Source organism: Protomyctophum bolini (genome assembly GCF_963924005.1).
Source record: "Protomyctophum bolini genome assembly, chromosome: 13".
Taxonomy (NCBI): Eukaryota; Metazoa; Chordata; class Actinopteri; order Myctophiformes; family Myctophidae; genus Protomyctophum; species Protomyctophum bolini.
This window is the reverse complement of record NC_137874.1, coordinates 23,820,954-23,838,049: the sequence shown is the minus strand read 5'-3', so window position 1 is coordinate 23,838,049 and position 17,096 is coordinate 23,820,954. Positions and strand designations below refer to the sequence as shown.

The 17,096-nt window shown below is 40.9% G+C and overlaps 2 protein-coding genes across 2 annotated transcripts; both read right to left on the bottom strand.

The window, feature by feature from the left end:
- Positions 1-103: 103 nt before the first annotated feature.
- c1qbp (complement component 1, q subcomponent binding protein) lies at positions 104-5,738 on the bottom strand. Its single transcript, XM_080779847.1, has 6 exons — positions 5,295-5,738; positions 4,309-4,459; positions 4,117-4,207; positions 1,910-2,005; positions 1,525-1,650; positions 104-554 (listed from the first exon to the last, which is right to left on the bottom strand). Exons 1-6 carry the CDS (start codon positions 5,551-5,553, stop codon positions 405-407), a joined length of 873 nt encoding a protein of 290 aa, XP_080635973.1. The 5' UTR covers positions 5,554-5,738; the 3' UTR covers positions 104-404.
- A 1,527-nt stretch (positions 5,739-7,265) lies between these two features.
- dhx33 (DEAH (Asp-Glu-Ala-His) box polypeptide 33) lies at positions 7,266-14,535 on the bottom strand. Its single transcript, XM_080780008.1, has 12 exons — positions 14,193-14,535; positions 13,212-13,372; positions 12,817-13,044; positions 12,512-12,682; positions 11,334-11,519; positions 10,388-10,499; positions 9,874-10,033; positions 9,603-9,691; positions 9,378-9,505; positions 8,341-8,544; positions 8,135-8,221; positions 7,266-8,048 (listed from the first exon to the last, which is right to left on the bottom strand). Exons 1-12 carry the CDS (start codon positions 14,407-14,409, stop codon positions 7,740-7,742), a joined length of 2,052 nt encoding a protein of 683 aa, XP_080636134.1. The 5' UTR covers positions 14,410-14,535; the 3' UTR covers positions 7,266-7,739.
- Between the last annotated feature and the right edge of the window lie 2,561 nt (positions 14,536-17,096).

Genomic DNA, 17,096 nt, shown 5'->3' with positions numbered 1-17,096 from the left:
ATTGCCTATATCTGCTTTTTTCCCCCTTCCTAGAAATTTAATGAATTCAAAAGTACTTGTATTTGTTTTTAAAAATGAAAAAAAAAAAAACATCAATATCCCATTGATGAATATGAAATAACTTTATTGGAAAAAGAACAATTATTGTTTGGGTTGTTGAAGTTCACAAATACAGTATATACTGAGCTGGCATAACATGGAATCTCTCTCAAATTGTACGGGTCTCTTCACATACCGTAATCACATTCAGACACACAGCCATCAAAAAATATACGTCACAGCAAAACAAATAAACTAATACAAACATATTGTAAGCCAATGTTCTTACGAGACGCAAACATATGCTATTCAGAAAGTGCTCTGACATTTTTTTAAATATCCCGAACAGCCATGGTGTGTATACATTAGTTGCATTTGACGAAGGTACCGAGTTGTTCCAGGAAGCCGATATACTCCTGATGTTCAATAGCAGTGCTGAGCTCAATTAGTTCATCAGCAAACGTGTTGTCAACCCCGCGGTCAGCTAAGAAGTCCATTAGGTGGTCGTACAGGGCCTGAAAAACACCCCCCATACACTGATCAGCAAACACAGCTACAAACCCGTTCGACAGGATGACAGCACGAGCTGCGAGCAGAGAGAAGAAAATGAATCTGCAGCATGACAGGCAGTTGAGCCAGGCAACGCTGAAGCGGCACAACACAACAAGCGGCAGCGCTAAATAATAATAATATAGATATAGGTCCAGTGCTGGTTGATGCGTTTGTAAAGCGTTTACTATTAGTATGAAGCCAAAGTCCTGATGCAATCACTCCCCTGAAGTTTCTCTCTATGTAGAATAACATGGGGTCATCTTAAATAGTCTCATAAGAATTGTGGTCCAAAAATAAACAAACCGTGTCTGCGAAATTGTTGGGGAGATGTCTCTGTATCGTTTACAATAGTCAGTCATTCATATTTGTTACAGTCTGTCACGTTGAGCGGGGAGGCGCGAGAGAGCCCACGGCAACTGGCACAGGAATTAGTCACTCGCGGCAGGGAGGGTGAGTTTTGTTGATGCACATATTCATACGACTGGGACGGCGTCTATTAGCAGGAAATGTTTATTTCCTGGTGGGGGCTCCTCGCTGGCAGGTGAGTGAGTAGGTAGCAGTAGCAAGCAACACAGAAATGTGTTGAGGAATTAATTTGTATGACAATGAGATCTCAGTAACAGACCATGCACTAGATTGACACCAGAACACATTGACATGATAATCTTTCTTAAATATGTTTGCAATAGGCTATCCTACAAGCAGCCAGTAACCTTGGTCGGTTGACTCTCAATTTAATTTAGCTAATGGCAACAGGAGGCCATTGCTCCCTCAGTTACATCTGTGTGCGTGGCTGTGCACTGCACTATAGGAAAGTCTCCAAGGAACATCAAGGCAAACCAGATTTAGTAATAATGTCATTGGGAATTTCTGAAATTCATAATTGAATATTCTCTATATCAGCAGTGTGGTTCACTGAATGCAAGTACTTACCCAGTCCAGAGAGTCTGTGTTGAGTGTATAGCTGGTCTCCTTCCAGTCAGCATCTCCCTCAGGCTGGAAACTGACCTCACGAATGGCAAAGATGTCACTCTCTTCTTCACCATCACCATGCCCGACCTAGAAAAACACATTCATTATTATTCATTATTACATTATTCATTAGGAAATGTACCTTCCATGGGGGGGGGGGGGGAGTTAAGGTGGTTGCACACCGGCCGCGTTTTTCAGAAAACCGATGGGAGAAACGCAGCTAAAAATCCGAATTCGCATCCGATTTGCACCCGGTGTGTGGAGACCTTAACAGTAACATTTTTTTGACAATGATAAATATCATAAATTGTTCATGTTTAACAGAATTCATATGGAGAAAGCTTACCTCATCTTCAGGGTAATGGCAGTCAAACACTAGGGAATGTTTCTGTTGCTGTTTTATTACTTCAACAACAAAGTTTGGTGATGACACAAGTTCTGGCTGTAAGTGGAAGAAAAAAAAGAAAAGAAAAAAGGAATTTACACTTCTGTTGTGGCTGGCTAAACCTGATGTCATGAGAAAGCATTATGCTTAACATTATCTAAGTATATAAATGAACAACCTCTGTCTGTCAGCCATTCCGTCTAATCTGCATTTTTCTCCCACACCATTTTTCACATTCCCCAAATTTAAGATGGACTTCTGTAGTCCTCTAGCGTAAAGGTGACAACAGAGCCCATAGCCTGTGGCAACGCATGCACACTGCGCAGTAACTCAGAAAGTCTGCTGCTTAGTACTACTAAGCAGTAGGCTATAGGATCTGCTCTGTTGTCACGGTTATGGTCCCCACAGGCTCTAGGATCTGTAGCCTTGCGGTGGGTGGACCCATAGACATTTCGGCTCTGGAGCGTATGTGCTCAAGGGAAGCATGAGCGTGCGTCACAGAGCGCATGTTTGGGTCTGTAAGTCCCGGAAAAGATGCGCTGCGAGTGGCCAGTAATCACTTGAGTGGCAGCGTGACGTAGCGTGCCTTCCACTGTTCCAGCGTACTTCCTCTCCCAGTGTAAATTCTCCCGCCCTCCCATCGACTCATATCGCTCCAACGAACTGGAGCGGCCAATGAGGCATCTATTTTTTTAATATCTATGGGTGGACCTACCTTCAGAGTAGCCTAAGATTTAGACTCTCTTGTAGATGTATTTCATTGATGTTGACATTTTCAATCTACTAGTCTTAAACCCCTTTACCCCTGATGATGTTGGACAGAATATACTGCTAAATATACGGTTGCCTTACATTTTTGCCCCAAATGTTAGAGAGGCTGCCGGAGTGCTTGTGCAATGTATTTGTCCGTAGTTTTCAATAAAGAAGTGTTTTAGTCGAACGCCATTTCCCCCCCTTGTTTACTAGGGGCTCATAGAAAACTATAGACTTAATCCCGTACCATGTAGTGTTTTGTTTCATTAGTGTGAGTGTGACATAATAGGCTGCAGCTTGTTATTGTTCTGCTGCTGCTCTGAACACTAGACCTAGAATGCCTGTGATCATTTAATTATACTTCGTAAATTTTCATGTATCATAAGGCATAGATAGCTTCCATCGTTTCCTTGTAGATATGAAAATGTGCGCCATAAATGTGATAAATGCTCCGTTTGTACTCACCCATTAAATAATTCCAAAGACGTGGAGTGAAATATGGTCCTCTAGTTTTATATCCATGTGAAAGTTCTGGCACAAAACGCGTATTTAGTGAATTATCTCCACTTTTTCAAGAGATGCACACGGACGCCTTTCTCTCCGGGCGAGGGAAGGGCCGGAGTGATAGTTGAACCTTCCTGTTGTTTACCGCAGACGTCATCACCAATTGACCAGGGAAACACAAAAGTTTGCGGTCACACAATTGGCAGGTGGTGTGATTAATTACCCAGCACCTATCGCAAAGCACCTGCCAATTGTGTGACCGCAAACTTTTGTGTTTCCCTGGTCAATTGGTGATGACGTCTGCGGTAAACAACAGGAAGGTTCAACTATCACTCCGGCCCCCCCCCTCGCCCGGAGAGAAAGGCGTCCGTGTGCATCTCTTGAAAAAGTGGAGATAATTCACTAAATACGCGTTTTGTGCCAGAACTTTCACATGGATATAAAACTAGAGGACCATTTTTCACACCACGTCTTTGGAATTATTTAATGGGTGAGTACAAACGGAGCAATTTATCACATTTATGGCGCACATTTTGAACCCGAACTGATAGAAACTGTTCTATGGCTCTGTATGTGAAATACTGTACATACTGTATGTAACAACAAGAGCCGTTCTAGGGCTACTCTGAACACATGCTAATGGTAAAGATAAAAAGGATTCGAAGGTGACGTCACTGTTATGCTACGCAACACGGAAGTAACACAGACTCTAAGCAGTTCATAAAGTATAAACCAGTCAATGACGCGTGCGTCCCTGACGAATCCTTTGTATTTTCATTCAACTGGACAGAGTCAACTTTTTACCGCTGTTTGGAAAATCCTGGTGACGGTCGGGAAAACTTGGGATTCCCTTCTCGCGTACCAGTGGGACAGGGACCGGTGGTTGGGAACCTCTGTTCTAACCTACTCACCTCGTTCTCTGCAGACTTCTGCTGTCCTTGATCAGCCTCCTCCTCAAAGTTAGGAGGAACACTGTTATTGACGTTGAAGGTGATAGTGACTCTGCAAAATGAACAACAGTGTTGAACCGTAACACATTATTTGCTGAATGAGCAGTTTAATTCGTAGGCTGGGGGGGGGGGGGGGGATAGTCATAAACTTACTCGTCTCCAGAAATGAACCTAGTGAGTTTGGCTTCTGTGCCATTCATCTTCAGCTCCCATCCTCCAGACATCTTTGGAAGCGTTTTGTTCTTCTGGATCTTCTTCTCCTCTTTGATTTCATCAGACAAGAAATCACTGAATGCTTTGTCTCCTATATTTTTTACAAGACAAACAGATCACAAGACTGTCAAAATCAAGTCTATATCTTACACATTTGTTTTGGTTTGGGAATAAAACGATGTATGGGGTTAAGAAAAAATATATTCTTTTTTAATAACCATAAATGGGCATTAATCCTAATGCCTAATAAGAGAATGCGATGAGAAACAACTGTAACTGCAGTCTCCCTGATTTTTCCATGAATAATATGAAAATGTAATTATTTCAATGTCTTTCACTTATATACAAAAGTGTAGACTATTTCACTTTCACCTTGTTAACTCACTACTTCACACATTTCTATTCTCCACTTTGACATTCAGACAGTTACAGTATGCAACAACTAGAGTTAAGACATTGGGTAGCCTACACTAGCCATGGTTCACATGACGCTCATACTTGACAGTCATATTTCAGGGTAGCCCTACAAGCAGAACCCAATGCTACTGACGTTTCTGACATTTTTAGCCCCTCTCGGAACCCTCCATAAAAGCTTTTATGAAATTTGGATTTCGCTCTACAAAATGTCAGAAACTTCAGTACCATTGGGTTCTGCTTGTAGGGCTATGACATTTTGGAGACCAGCCCGGTCCGGTTCGGATTGGGCTGACCCAGGGGGTTCAGAGAGGGGCTCATTTCAGGGCTAAGCTTACACATGCATATTCCGGCATTTGGCTTACATGTTCATGATTGCACCATCCAAATTTAAGAATGTACTCTCTCTCTCTCTCTCTCTCTCACACACACACACACACACACACACCTGGCTACTACTAGCAAACTAAACAGGTCGTTGCTCGTTGTGCAAGGTGACAAGAAACGTTTACCTTCTGTGTGTAGACTCCCGCATCCACACGACACCGACGGTCTCAGTATCTTAGAGCTGAACAGTTTGGGTCTGAAGCCCGAAGAAGCTCCGTTACCACTGCTCATCATCCACAGGGACCGGGTGAACGGCCGAGTTGTGGCCGAGCTGGGAGCGCATAGAGCCGGGCTGCTTGAGAGTGGAAGAGACCGGGCCGTTGACGTCGTAGCTGCAGAGACTCGAACAGCCGTTCCCACCGCGCGAACAAGAGACTTTAGCATTGTAACAATAACAACAAGTCCAGTTAATTAGAGAAAGTATGTATATGAAGTTAACGAGAACAGTGAGTCGGGTAACCGGCGTCTTGCTCGCCGTCAACACACGTGTGGAAGGAAGGACACGGAACGACCTCTCCAAACTATGACCCTTCAACCGGAAACTGTAGGTCCAGAGCCGCCCGAGCCATCTAATAGAAGAGTTACGACAACTCCATTCACTTCATGGGGCCAGTCCAATCATAGACATATCCTTTCTTATAAGTTATATGTACGGTAGGCCTATAATATATCTCTATATAGTCCAATGGCGGCTCTCGGACTCAGGCAACCATAGCAGGGAACGGCCCAGCTTCTCCAGGCTGCAGCCGCCTCAATGTCGTAACTATGTCTTAACTCTATGGCCCAGGCATGCTAGCGGGTCTATGGAGCTAGTTATGTAAGGAAAGTGCCCCATCTTGTGACGAAGCAGAGGTACAGTGCGTGCTGCCGTAGGAGTCCATATTATAATGTAAAAATCACACCCACCCATGTGAAGTGAGTGATGCAAGTCTATTTCAAACAAAGTGTTTTTTGACTGGGGGGGTCATATTTTGACAGCAGGTATTGCCTGTCATAATTTTACCCCCCAGTATCAGGATGTATTAGGATGTTGATATTCATTCATCAGCCAACACTCCCCACTCACAGCTAGTACCCATGATGATAATTGTAATATGATTATTATTAATTAGGATTGTATTTAATGTGAAGTGAATGTTGTTAAGGCATACTACTGTTTTTCACATGCATGTGATGAAGTGGTGATATGAAATTATGTGGAAAATATGAAATTATATAATTGTAAAGGTATAGCAAGTGATTTGTTAAAAAAAAACATTTTTGTAAAAGCACTATATCCTGCTAGTAATCATTGCTACATTTGCTAGTTTGTTCAGTAACAGCCAGGGCTCTCCCTGCTTCTTCAATTTCAGCCAATCATGAGAGAGTACCCATTCATCAGCTTCAATTTTATAGCATTCCAGTTCCAATTTTGTATACTGTATAGTGAGAGTTCTCTCTCCCGATTGGATAACCTGTATACTGAGAGTTCTCTCCCCCGATTGGATAACCTGTATACTGAGAGTTCTCTCTCCCGATTGGATATGGTATCACGACCTGAAAATGCATTTTCTTTGTACTTCAGTACTAGTTACTGAACAAACATTCAATGAGTAATATCGGAATACCTTTACTTGCGTTACATGTTAACATATATATCCTATCCTTATATCTTTCTAGAATAAATGTTATAATGGACACCATTATATATCCCATATCAAATTTGAATTTGAACAGTTGATAATGATCTGTAATACGTATATATCAGTTAAGACACAAATCGCCTCTATTCATATTATTGGAAAGGAAACATTGCATTTTTTTTCTCCATGGGAGCACATTATGCTCAGTTGAGCGAGACCAAGTAGGTTACAAACTCCACAGCCATGCCAACCTTTCATCCATCTTTCTAGAAATCAAGGATTCTGTATGTGCAAGGTCGCATCTGTTTTTTGACCATATACAGACGATGTCACAGTACTGCCAACACAGACTTGCCTTCATGCACTGACTGATATGGCAGGCTGAGTCATAGAATGGCCTCCAAATACTCTGCTAAAGTCTTCAAATTATGATCAGATAATTAAATAAGTCCAGACAATACCATAACATTTTGGGGGAAATGTAATGCCCCATTTAAGTAATCATTGGGATTCAAAACATGCAAATTGTAGAACATAGGAAAGAAAAGAAAATATTGTGAAACCTGAAGTAGAACATACTGAGTGTTACAGTATGTGGCAACAGGGAAGACAGACAGTGCATGTTTTAAATGTGAATTAGAGTCCAGAGAAATTAGAGCATGTGAGGCCCAGTTAATGAACATTTCTGCTCAGGCAACACATGCCAGCTGCTTGTCAATTCGGAGGTAGTGAAAATTGGAAAACCATTCAAATCTACGACTGTAAACATCCAGTGATATGTTGTTTTGCTCTGGCACACAACAGTTTCTGTATTGTCATACAGCTTAGAAGAGAGTGCTGAGACAAAATACGTCTTTACATTATTCTTCAGGATTTATTTTCACTGGCTCAAGAGAGGCATTTCTCTTGGCGGAGATTTACGCCACAGTAGTCCTGTTTCTGTATCGGTTAGCTTTTGGTAGGTCGGAGTTTGCGGCAAAAGTACTCTGGTGCTGCATCCATCAGCCAATCAGCATCCACCAAGCAAAGGTCTCGCATGTAGCAACGGGACGTGTGCAGCAGTTCATTGAAGACTACGTATGCTGGCTTGGCCTGGAAGAGAACAGAGGATGGGTGGATGGACACGGGCTGGTGCGTGTCAAGGGCGATGTAGCTGCCGTCAGGTTGGAGCTCTGCAGCATTGACAAACATCCCGTGTGCCAAGCAGCGGCGGACATTTCCGGAATCTGTCCCACATGACTCAAGCTTCAGATTCAGCTACGAAACCCAAAGAAGAAAATAAGTGAACTGCTGTAAATCAGTGTTTGAGTAACACATAACGTAATAGATTTGTGGTGATGTACCTTAAGGCAGATGTCTCTGAGCTGGGCTCGAACCTCTCTCACTAGACTCATGTTCCTGCTGTTGACAAAATTCTCCCGACACCACTCCTGTAGCAAGAAGCATAAAAAGAACTAGTGTTGCATGACATTGATAAGACAGACAATATTTCCAAACTGTCTTTTTGTTTAGGTGATACACATTATTGTACTATTGCACAAGTCATTACCTTGTTGCTGCTGACTTTTTTAAAAGCTCTGTATATGTTGAGGAGTGTCATGTGATCTCCTTCACTGGAGGCAAATCGCCTCCGTACAGCAAGGACCTCTTCGCGACGGGCTGGGGGGTTGTACAGCACTGTGTCCACTGACAGCAGAGACACAATGCTCAATATCTCCTCGGAACAGGAGAAGTCCGGGGACACCAGTATCGTCTGAGGAACAAAGAGAATAAGATGGATAAGTATTCAGAAGTTTTCAAAATCATAGTTTGATGCATGTACTGTACTACACACAACTATATAAAAGTTGAATGTCCCAGTGCCGACTGAACTAGTTTTGTATTTTAGTTCAGTTTATATCATAATGATTACTTATGTTGTTATGTATACTTGCTCATGTGTATTACACCTGTCTTGTGTTCATTAATGTGCAATGTCCCGACCAAATAAATAAATAAAGCCGTTATTGCGCATTCATTAATTGTTCAGACTATACTGCAGGAATAACAAATTGCAAATTCTGTTAATCTCATCATTTCATGAGGGGCATGTGTAATTGTGTATAAGCATCATTAAGTGGGGAAATGATGTCATTCTAAAATGGTGTACTTTGAACTCATTTGTTACTGTGTTTAGTGTGTTACTAGTCGCCAGTGTTCATAAATATGAAATGTAAATGATAATATGAATGTCAGAACTTTTTATATAGATGGCTCCTTTTGAAGCGCTAGGAGTTTTGTCTTGTACCGCATTTCCAAGATGTTGGCCCAAGTGAAGCGACTTCTCTTATTCCTTGCAACAAAACAGTTTTGAGGACATGTCACACCAATGCAACTCGATCCTTGCAACTGCTATTGGAGATAATGGTTGCATGCAACTACATGCAACTACTCGTAACCGTTTGGTTGCAAGGAGGAATCATTGATGCGGTTTGGGCCTAAGGAAGAATAATGTTTCAAGTCTGACATACAATGACCAAAGAGCATTAGCACATATATATTAGTTGGTGTACTTTTGATGTAAATAAATGTATATACTGTAATTACCTTGGAAAATCTAGGCTCTAGAGGGAAGCTAGCCATTTTCTTGCCCAATGCAGTGAGGGAAACCCGTTCCTCCTTCCTTACCACAGCTCCCAGCAGTTCCAACTGTTCCACAGCAGAGCGGATGGCCTCTGAGATCAATAACGATACCAATTATAAGTTACCCCCACAATTAGATTTATTATCCATTTGAAGACTTATGTTGATTTATAATAGATAACACCTTACCGGGGGAAGGCTTGGACATAAAATCAAAATTCATCACATCTGGAACCCCCAAGGCCATTAGTTGTAGCATCACACTGGATAAATTGCATCTGCAGAATATGAACACACATGTACAGATTGTACACACAGAAAAAGAGAACAGAGCAGCAGAGATTTCAATTATGTTGGTCTAAATGAAGCAACCATTTAAGAGAATCAGATTCCTCTAAAAAGCCATATGAAGGCAGCACATACTGTAAGAGATAGCGTGGTCCTACGACAACAACTTTACCTCTGGATCTCTGGCACAGTCATAGGTGTGAGGTTGTCAAACTCTGCCTCTGTGTAGAGCCGGTAGCAGCAGCCCGAGTCCTCTCTGCCAGCCCTGCCCGCTCGCTGCCATGCCTGAGCTTTGGACACCCGCTGCACCGCTAGCACCTCCAAGCCACTGTCTGGAAGCCACGTAGAACATGCACAATCCATTTAGAGCAAACTGACAACAGCACCACATATATTATATACACACCATTTGATAATTTCATAATATACATTCAAACATTTGACAATTCTTTAAAAAAAAGTATTGACAATAGAATCGAAATAGGACATTAATCACATTATATGGTATAATTTCCCATGAGACCACCTCATCATGCTTTATGTCTTACTTAAGATAGCTCCCCTGGTTTATTGAGAGGGGTCAACCATATTAGGTCACTGTTGGAGTTAGGCATGTGGTTACAAAGTTAATGTAAAGCTTGGGCAAAAAAGGTGTGAACTGTGAAGTGAATAGAAAATTATCTAACCAGGATTGAAGTGTTTTGCTTTCACCATCCCGGTATCTATGACATATTTGATGCCAGAGATTGTGATCGATGTCTCTGCAACATTGGTCGAGAGGATAACCTTCCTACAGCCCTGTAAAAGAGCAAAAAATGTACAAAAAAGGCATCATTCATTAATATTCTATAGATAAATGTAAACTTACCGTTAGTATGCAAGACAATATTAAGAATTTTACATATGAATTGGAAACAAGCACAGGTTCCGACTCACACTTCACTTATGAGAGATGTTATGCACTACTTACAATTGGAAAAGATTAAGTTTGAATTGAGAGGGAGTGAAGATAGATTCTACCAGACATGGCAACCCTTCATTGAATATTTCAATAGGTGCACGCTAACCCCTCCTACAGAATAGATATCACAATAGAAAATTGGATAGAAAGAAAAGTAAAAAAAGGAACTGAGTGTTTTTTCTTATTTAAAAAAGAATGTCTGTAATTCACTAAATTTACAACAACATGTTGGAAGTTTGAGAGCGAGAGTGTCTGTCCTGTTGTCCGTTTTGTTTGTCTGTTCACACTTGTCATTGTTTAACTGTTTTTTTTGTTTTTTCATGTTTATCACACTTATATGTCATTTTTATTAAGTATTGTATGTGGAACATTTACATTGCCTGTTATTTTTTTCATTTTTATTTTACTGAATTACTTATCATTGTCGATAATATTCTGAAACTGTCATACAAAAAATGCCTAATAAAAACAGTATTATTTACATATCCAAAATGTTCTTTACCGTTTTAAAGCCCCATTACACAATGCTATCAGCAAATCTGCATTATGATCGATAACCTCACAACATGGCCCACTACAATGCATTGTGAGCCCGTAGATCGTCTATTTTGTGTTGTGTGTGTGTGGGACCCATAAGCAAGTAAAAATCGAGCCTCAAGTTTCACCGTTACCTTAGGTGTAGACTGGAAGACCCTGAGCTGCTGTGCCGGGGGCAGAGAGGCATATAATGGGATAACCATCATGGGGCCGCAGCTGTCAGGCAGGTGCTTGGCAATGTCCCTGCATGTTCTGGCAAGAGCCTCGATCTCCTCCTGGCCCGTCATGAAGACTAAGATGTCATGAGACGAAGGCGCTTCCTGCACGCAGACCCCAACAGACACCGTTGCTATAGATTATTATTATTATAGATTGGTTGCATAAACCTGCTGTGATGTTTTTCCGTAGAGCAGAGCAGTCACTGACAAAAAGTCTGTTTTAAGACAATTAATGATACCACTGTATTTTCAACTGGTTTTGAATGAATCACTGACTAAAGTAATAAATAATAGACTAAATCTGTAGGAGGAGAAAAAAGTGTGTTTTGAAAAAAAATCTATCCAGAAGGAAATGGGCGTGGCCTATATGGGGAGATGGGTTAGGCCCAAGGAATCCACGGAAAAATACATTTTGATTTTACGACTTACGGTTCAAGAGTTATAGGGAAAAACATAAAGTGGGCTGTTATAGCGCCGACTGATCTCTTCAATTCATTTTCATAATTATTATGAACGCCCCCCAAGTCTTGTAAATATGGCGCTTACGGTCTTCCGTAATACTTAAATTGGAGCCTTATTTAGTCTTCGATCTTCCCATTATAAGTCTATGGAGAACTAATTAATTAATATCAATTAAACTATACAACCGATCTCTTATCAGAAGCACACGATTCCCAATAAAGCCGGTCGATTTGACATATGGCTCGAGTGTGTGTGTGTGGAAAAAACTGTGGGAGGAGTAGCGCGGCAAAGTATCGCTCATTTACAATAACAATAGTGCAACCACACTAATTATGAAAGCAATATTGTTTATAACAAGCCAACATATTAGACAATTCTCTGATTATTTTAGCCAAAAGGATTCCAATATTGTATACGATTATAGACCAGGTGTCAGTAACCTAAAGTAATATTTTGTCTTAATTGTAGTGCTCCTCTTTCAACCCCATAATATTTCATATTATAAAACACTTCAAACTGTTTGTCTAGCATTTGCATTTAAAAGAAGATAATATTAAATTATTATAAGTGAACTTCAGTGAAATGTTGTTCTTTACTTTGATTACAGGTTGAAGCTTACTAGCTTAGCTTACCTGGTGGATCTGGAACACAGAGACCAGTGCAGCCTGGAGGTAGTCTGACTGAGGCTGCTTGGTGTAGTAGATCTGAATGGGATGCTGCCTCCCCTCCAGGTACAACACAGGAGACTTATTGAAGTATTCAGAGAACAAATCCACATCCATGGTGGCTGACATCACTATGACCTGTAGTGTTTACATGGAACAAAAAACATTTTTTATAGGATTTGTGGGCTGTTACCCACTTACCCCAGTCAAAAACGAATAAGCGCAGGCGAACAACTATAATCAAAGTTTACACAAATGTTCAGGTCTCCTACCTTCAAAGGGAACTTATTAAGTTCTCTACGCTTGCGCTGAGCAGCCTTTACTACACCAAAAAGGACGTCCGTGTGCACAGTGCGCTCATGGGCTTCATCGAGGACCACCACTGTATAGCGCAGCAGCAAGGGGTCCCCAATGGCTTCACGCAGAAGCATGCCATCTGTCATGAACTTGATCTTTGTCTCAGAAGAGGTGACGTCCTCAAAACGCACTGTGTAGCCAACCTGAAGAGAAGAAGGTTATTGATTTACTGTGGATTTGTCATATCTGACAAGATCTCAAGTCTAGTGACAAAATCATGCTCAATCCGTTTTAAATTTCCATGCTTTTGCACGAACAGAACCTGTACTTCAAATGTGTGAATAGTAATACAGAGGTCTGGTCTACACACCAGCTTTCCAAGCTGAGTCCTCTTCTCCTCTGCCACCCTCCCTGCCAGTGAGATTGCAGCCACACGACGGGGCTGAGTGATAGCAATAATGCCCTGTCTCCCGATGCCAGCTTCATACACATACTGCGGGACCTGAGTGGTCTTTCCAGAGCCAGTTTCACCTGATGTAAAATAGAAAGATAAAAGTTCCAACAGTTCGGATGCAAGATTTAGTTTGTGTGCGCACATGTGTGTGTGTGTGTGTGTGTGTGTGTGTGTGTGTGTGTGTGTGTGTGTGTGTGTGTGTGTGTGTCAAAGGGAGATTAAAGGGATTGTAGTGATGCAACAATGAATGCTCTTTTCACATTTTGTGCACACAAAATCAAAAACAAATGTCATACACACATGAGAATAGCTCTATACTCCTGTAGTAATCATAGAGAATGTTTGTAATCAATTACAGAGTGAGATCTCTTCACCCAACTGACTCTTTAGTAAACGGAACATACATTTTCATGTTGAGATACCATTTTCATCCAATCAGAAGAGAGTAGACCTCACTCATAGAGTCATAGGATACAGGATAAACAAGTGGAATTGGGGGTGAGAAAATAGCAGACACAGACATTTGGAAAACTATCAAATTGAAGCTGTTCTTTCTCCTGATGTATGAAAGCGGTGTCCCACATGAAAATGCACACCATGTTGATACTGAACAATAAACACTCTGATGGCTACTAACAGAGCTTTAACTTTTAATTTCAACTAAAATGTCACATTCTGTACAGAATGAGCGTAGGGACTGAGGGAACGTATTGGGGCTATGATTTAATTCCACTCAATCGTCTGTAATGAAACAAAATAAAATGTGGATTCGACACTATTGTTAAAACAAAATAACCCGTAAATTAGCTTAAAAGGGTATCGCCTGCAAAATAACACACAGTGGTGGACCGTGGATGTAGTTCTTGAGTTAAGTTAGAATTTGATACGTTACGTTACCTATTAGGACAGCATTGTGAAGCTGTCGGAGTTGGTTCAACAGCTGGGACTTTGCCTGGTGGATTGGGAGGTTTTTTCGCTGGATTTCTATGGAAGTGGTGGATCCATTTCCCTTTCTAGGCAGCAGCATTCCAGGCTTACTGTTCTTGTCGTGACGGAAAAAAGCGGACCCCGGCTTAAACCTTTTAGCCGGAGGAGGATCGGGGTCGTGGGGCATGGTCTAGAAAAACACGCGTATGTTAAACGGAACGTCGGCGCTTCTTCTACTTAATCAATCATAATAAGCAGCACAGATAAGAAACAAATTCTTTATGGCAGCGATGCAGTTGTTTACGTCCGCAAAATCCTTCCCACGTGGTAAAAAGTCGGCGCATGTATTCGACGTAATGCTGCGTTCACACGGCCCAGCCCCCCGCGGCCCAGACACGGGCAGGCATGCAAAAGATGCAAAGCTGCTATACTAGTGTATTTGTAGCTGTTGTAGCTTTTGCACAAACGTCGGATGCATCTTTGCATCTTCATGTCGCTGGCTTCCACTGACAATGAATGGTAGACTGTATCTTTGCAATATCACAATCTAAAATCAATTTCAAATAAGAAAACACACATTTTATATAATTATAAATTGTATAATTTATTTAAAAATATATATATAATTTGACATATATTATATAATTTATACAATTTCGTTTTATATATATTGTACATTATCTGTACAATCTGCTATCAAAGAGGAAACTATATTGTGCCTACTGCAGTAAAACTGAGCTTCAAGTGCTGCCATCAGGGGGCGACAAGAGCGACACAATGCAGCAAGCAACAGCTGTCCAGCTGTACAGCTGTCTAAGTGCATGTCATGTCAGGTCAGCTCCCAGTTCACATGCAGTTGGAGCATACATTTGACTTTTTGTGGTTACTTCTGTTCTAGCCTTGGATCAAGACTATCATAGATTTGTTTTTATCGATTTTGAAAAAAATACATCTATGATAGTCTTGATCCAAGGCTATTACTTCAGATTCTGCTAGTCTTTCTCATTCTGAATGTAGTTTACAAGTGCTGCTGTGGATGATATAGGCTACGGTAGACATTGATCTGTTGGAGGAAAGAACCTTCTAATCAGCTTTAAGGGAGAGTTGCAGAATGACTCAGAGAATGAGATGCATTTAAAATGTTGTTGGTGGACATACATCAACCTACATGATAAACCTGTCCAGCATGTTTCGTATTTATTTAGACCGTTTAAAAACTAAATAGGCTATAATTGATATTGGGTAATTATGCAATTTGCCTCCTGCTGAATTGGAATTATTATAATCCATCCATTTAGTTTGGGTATTGATATTCTGTTTAGCCAATTAATCTAAAATTCTATAAATTCCAGTTTGCATACTGTCTCAGTATTAACATTACTCAGAAATGAGAAACCAGAAGTCCCTGCTTCCTGAAGACAGAAAACAAATGAGTGGTGATTTGTTTGGCTTTTGTTTGGCTCCAAAATCTCTACACTCCAAATATGGCCAACCAGCCATTTGAAAATTCAGAAAATGCATCTTCAATAGCCTAAACATTTCAGGCTATGCAAACAATTAATAGACAATACCATCTGGTGGATAGTAACTAAGTACATTTGAGTACTGTACTTAAGTAAATCTTTTGAGTATCTGTACTTTACTTGTATTTTTTGATACTTGACTTTCTATTTCAAAGATAAATAATATTGTACTTTTGACTCCACTACACTTCTAATGAGGGAAAAGGTATGATTATTATGAGTTAACCACACTAATTCAAATACCTCAGTGACATTAGCTGATCTACAAGCAGTTGTTTTCAAGACATTAAAGCAGGGGTTTTCAACTGATTGTGAATGAGGGACCACCACCCTGACTTAGAAACCACTGTTGTGTTGGGTGGGGATATGGACGGTATGGATGAGTGCTTTTGTAACACTTACTATGCATCCCATGTGTATACATCCCACTGTTTCTCAACCAATGGTCCATTGATTACTAATAATTTTCTAATAATAATGACTCAACCAGACAATCCGGTGCAATTCCTTCTCTTGAGATTCTAACTCCCTTTTTCTGTTGAATTTCTTGACCTTCAATGACTACATGGATGGTCATCATAGTTCACCAGGTCATTGAGTTCACGGTCTCTCAACTAGTCAAGTGGGGGAAAAACATGGGTCTTAACATGACATGTTAGAGATACTGGCAACAACTGGGCAATGAGCCATTGAAGTTCTGGCTGAAACCAGTAGCTTGACTGGCCCATTGATAGATGTAGTAAAAGTCGCGACCCTGATAAGGTAGACCCTGAGAAACCAAGGGGTTGCTGGGCAGAATTATTTACACTCAGCATCTGCGCTCGTACCTCTCAAAGGGCCTCCTGACCTTGTCTCCTTGGTCAGTGCGCGCTCCCTAGAGACTTATCAGTTAGTAGCATTGGAATTTGAGAACAACATGTTAAAGTGAAAAAATAAAGGGAATTCATTGTATATGAACATAGAGAATATTTATATTCTCCAACCACACCCCAAATCATCATATATACCAGGGGTGCCCAAAAGGTAGATTGCGATCTACCAGTAGAACACAAAGGCTGTGCAGGTAGATCACATTTCAATTAAATATATAAAAGACAATTCTTGGAATCTGCCAATTGAGACTTGATTGATTAACATCAAAAAGCGCCTGTCAGCTCAAATCCACAATGCAACATTTTGTTTTCAACCTATTCCATTTCTCCCCCTCTATTTCCCATTCCAAGTGCATTTGTCTTATTATGTAATGCCAGCGCTGCTATTCTAATGCACCCTCAGGTACATATTTAAACTATTAAACAGGTGGGTAGATCTTGTTGAGCTGGTCATTTTGAAAGTAGCTCTCAAGTCAAAA

Coding starts and splice junctions, on each gene's coding strand:
- c1qbp (XM_080779847.1), bottom strand. CDS start 5,553: ATGCTAAAGTCTCTTGTTCGCGCGGTGGGAACGGCTGTTCGAGTCTCT. Junction 4,460..5,294: donor CGGGAGTCTACACACAGAAG/GTAAACGTTTCT, acceptor TAAAAAATATAG/GAGACAAAGCATTCAGTGAT. Junction 555..1,524: donor ACACAGACTCTCTGGACTGG/GTAAGTACTTGC, acceptor GGTGTTTTTCAG/GCCCTGTACGACCACCTAAT.
- dhx33 (XM_080780008.1), bottom strand. CDS start 14,409: ATGCCCCACGACCCCGATCCTCCTCCGGCTAAAAGGTTTAAGCCGGGG. Junction 13,045..13,211: donor GGACTCAGCTTGGAAAGCTG/GTGTGTAGACCA, acceptor TCTTCTCTTCAG/GTTGGCTACACAGTGCGTTT. Junction 9,692..9,873: donor ACTGTGCCAGAGATCCAGAG/GTAAAGTTGTTG, acceptor CATATTCTGCAG/ATGCAATTTATCCAGTGTGA.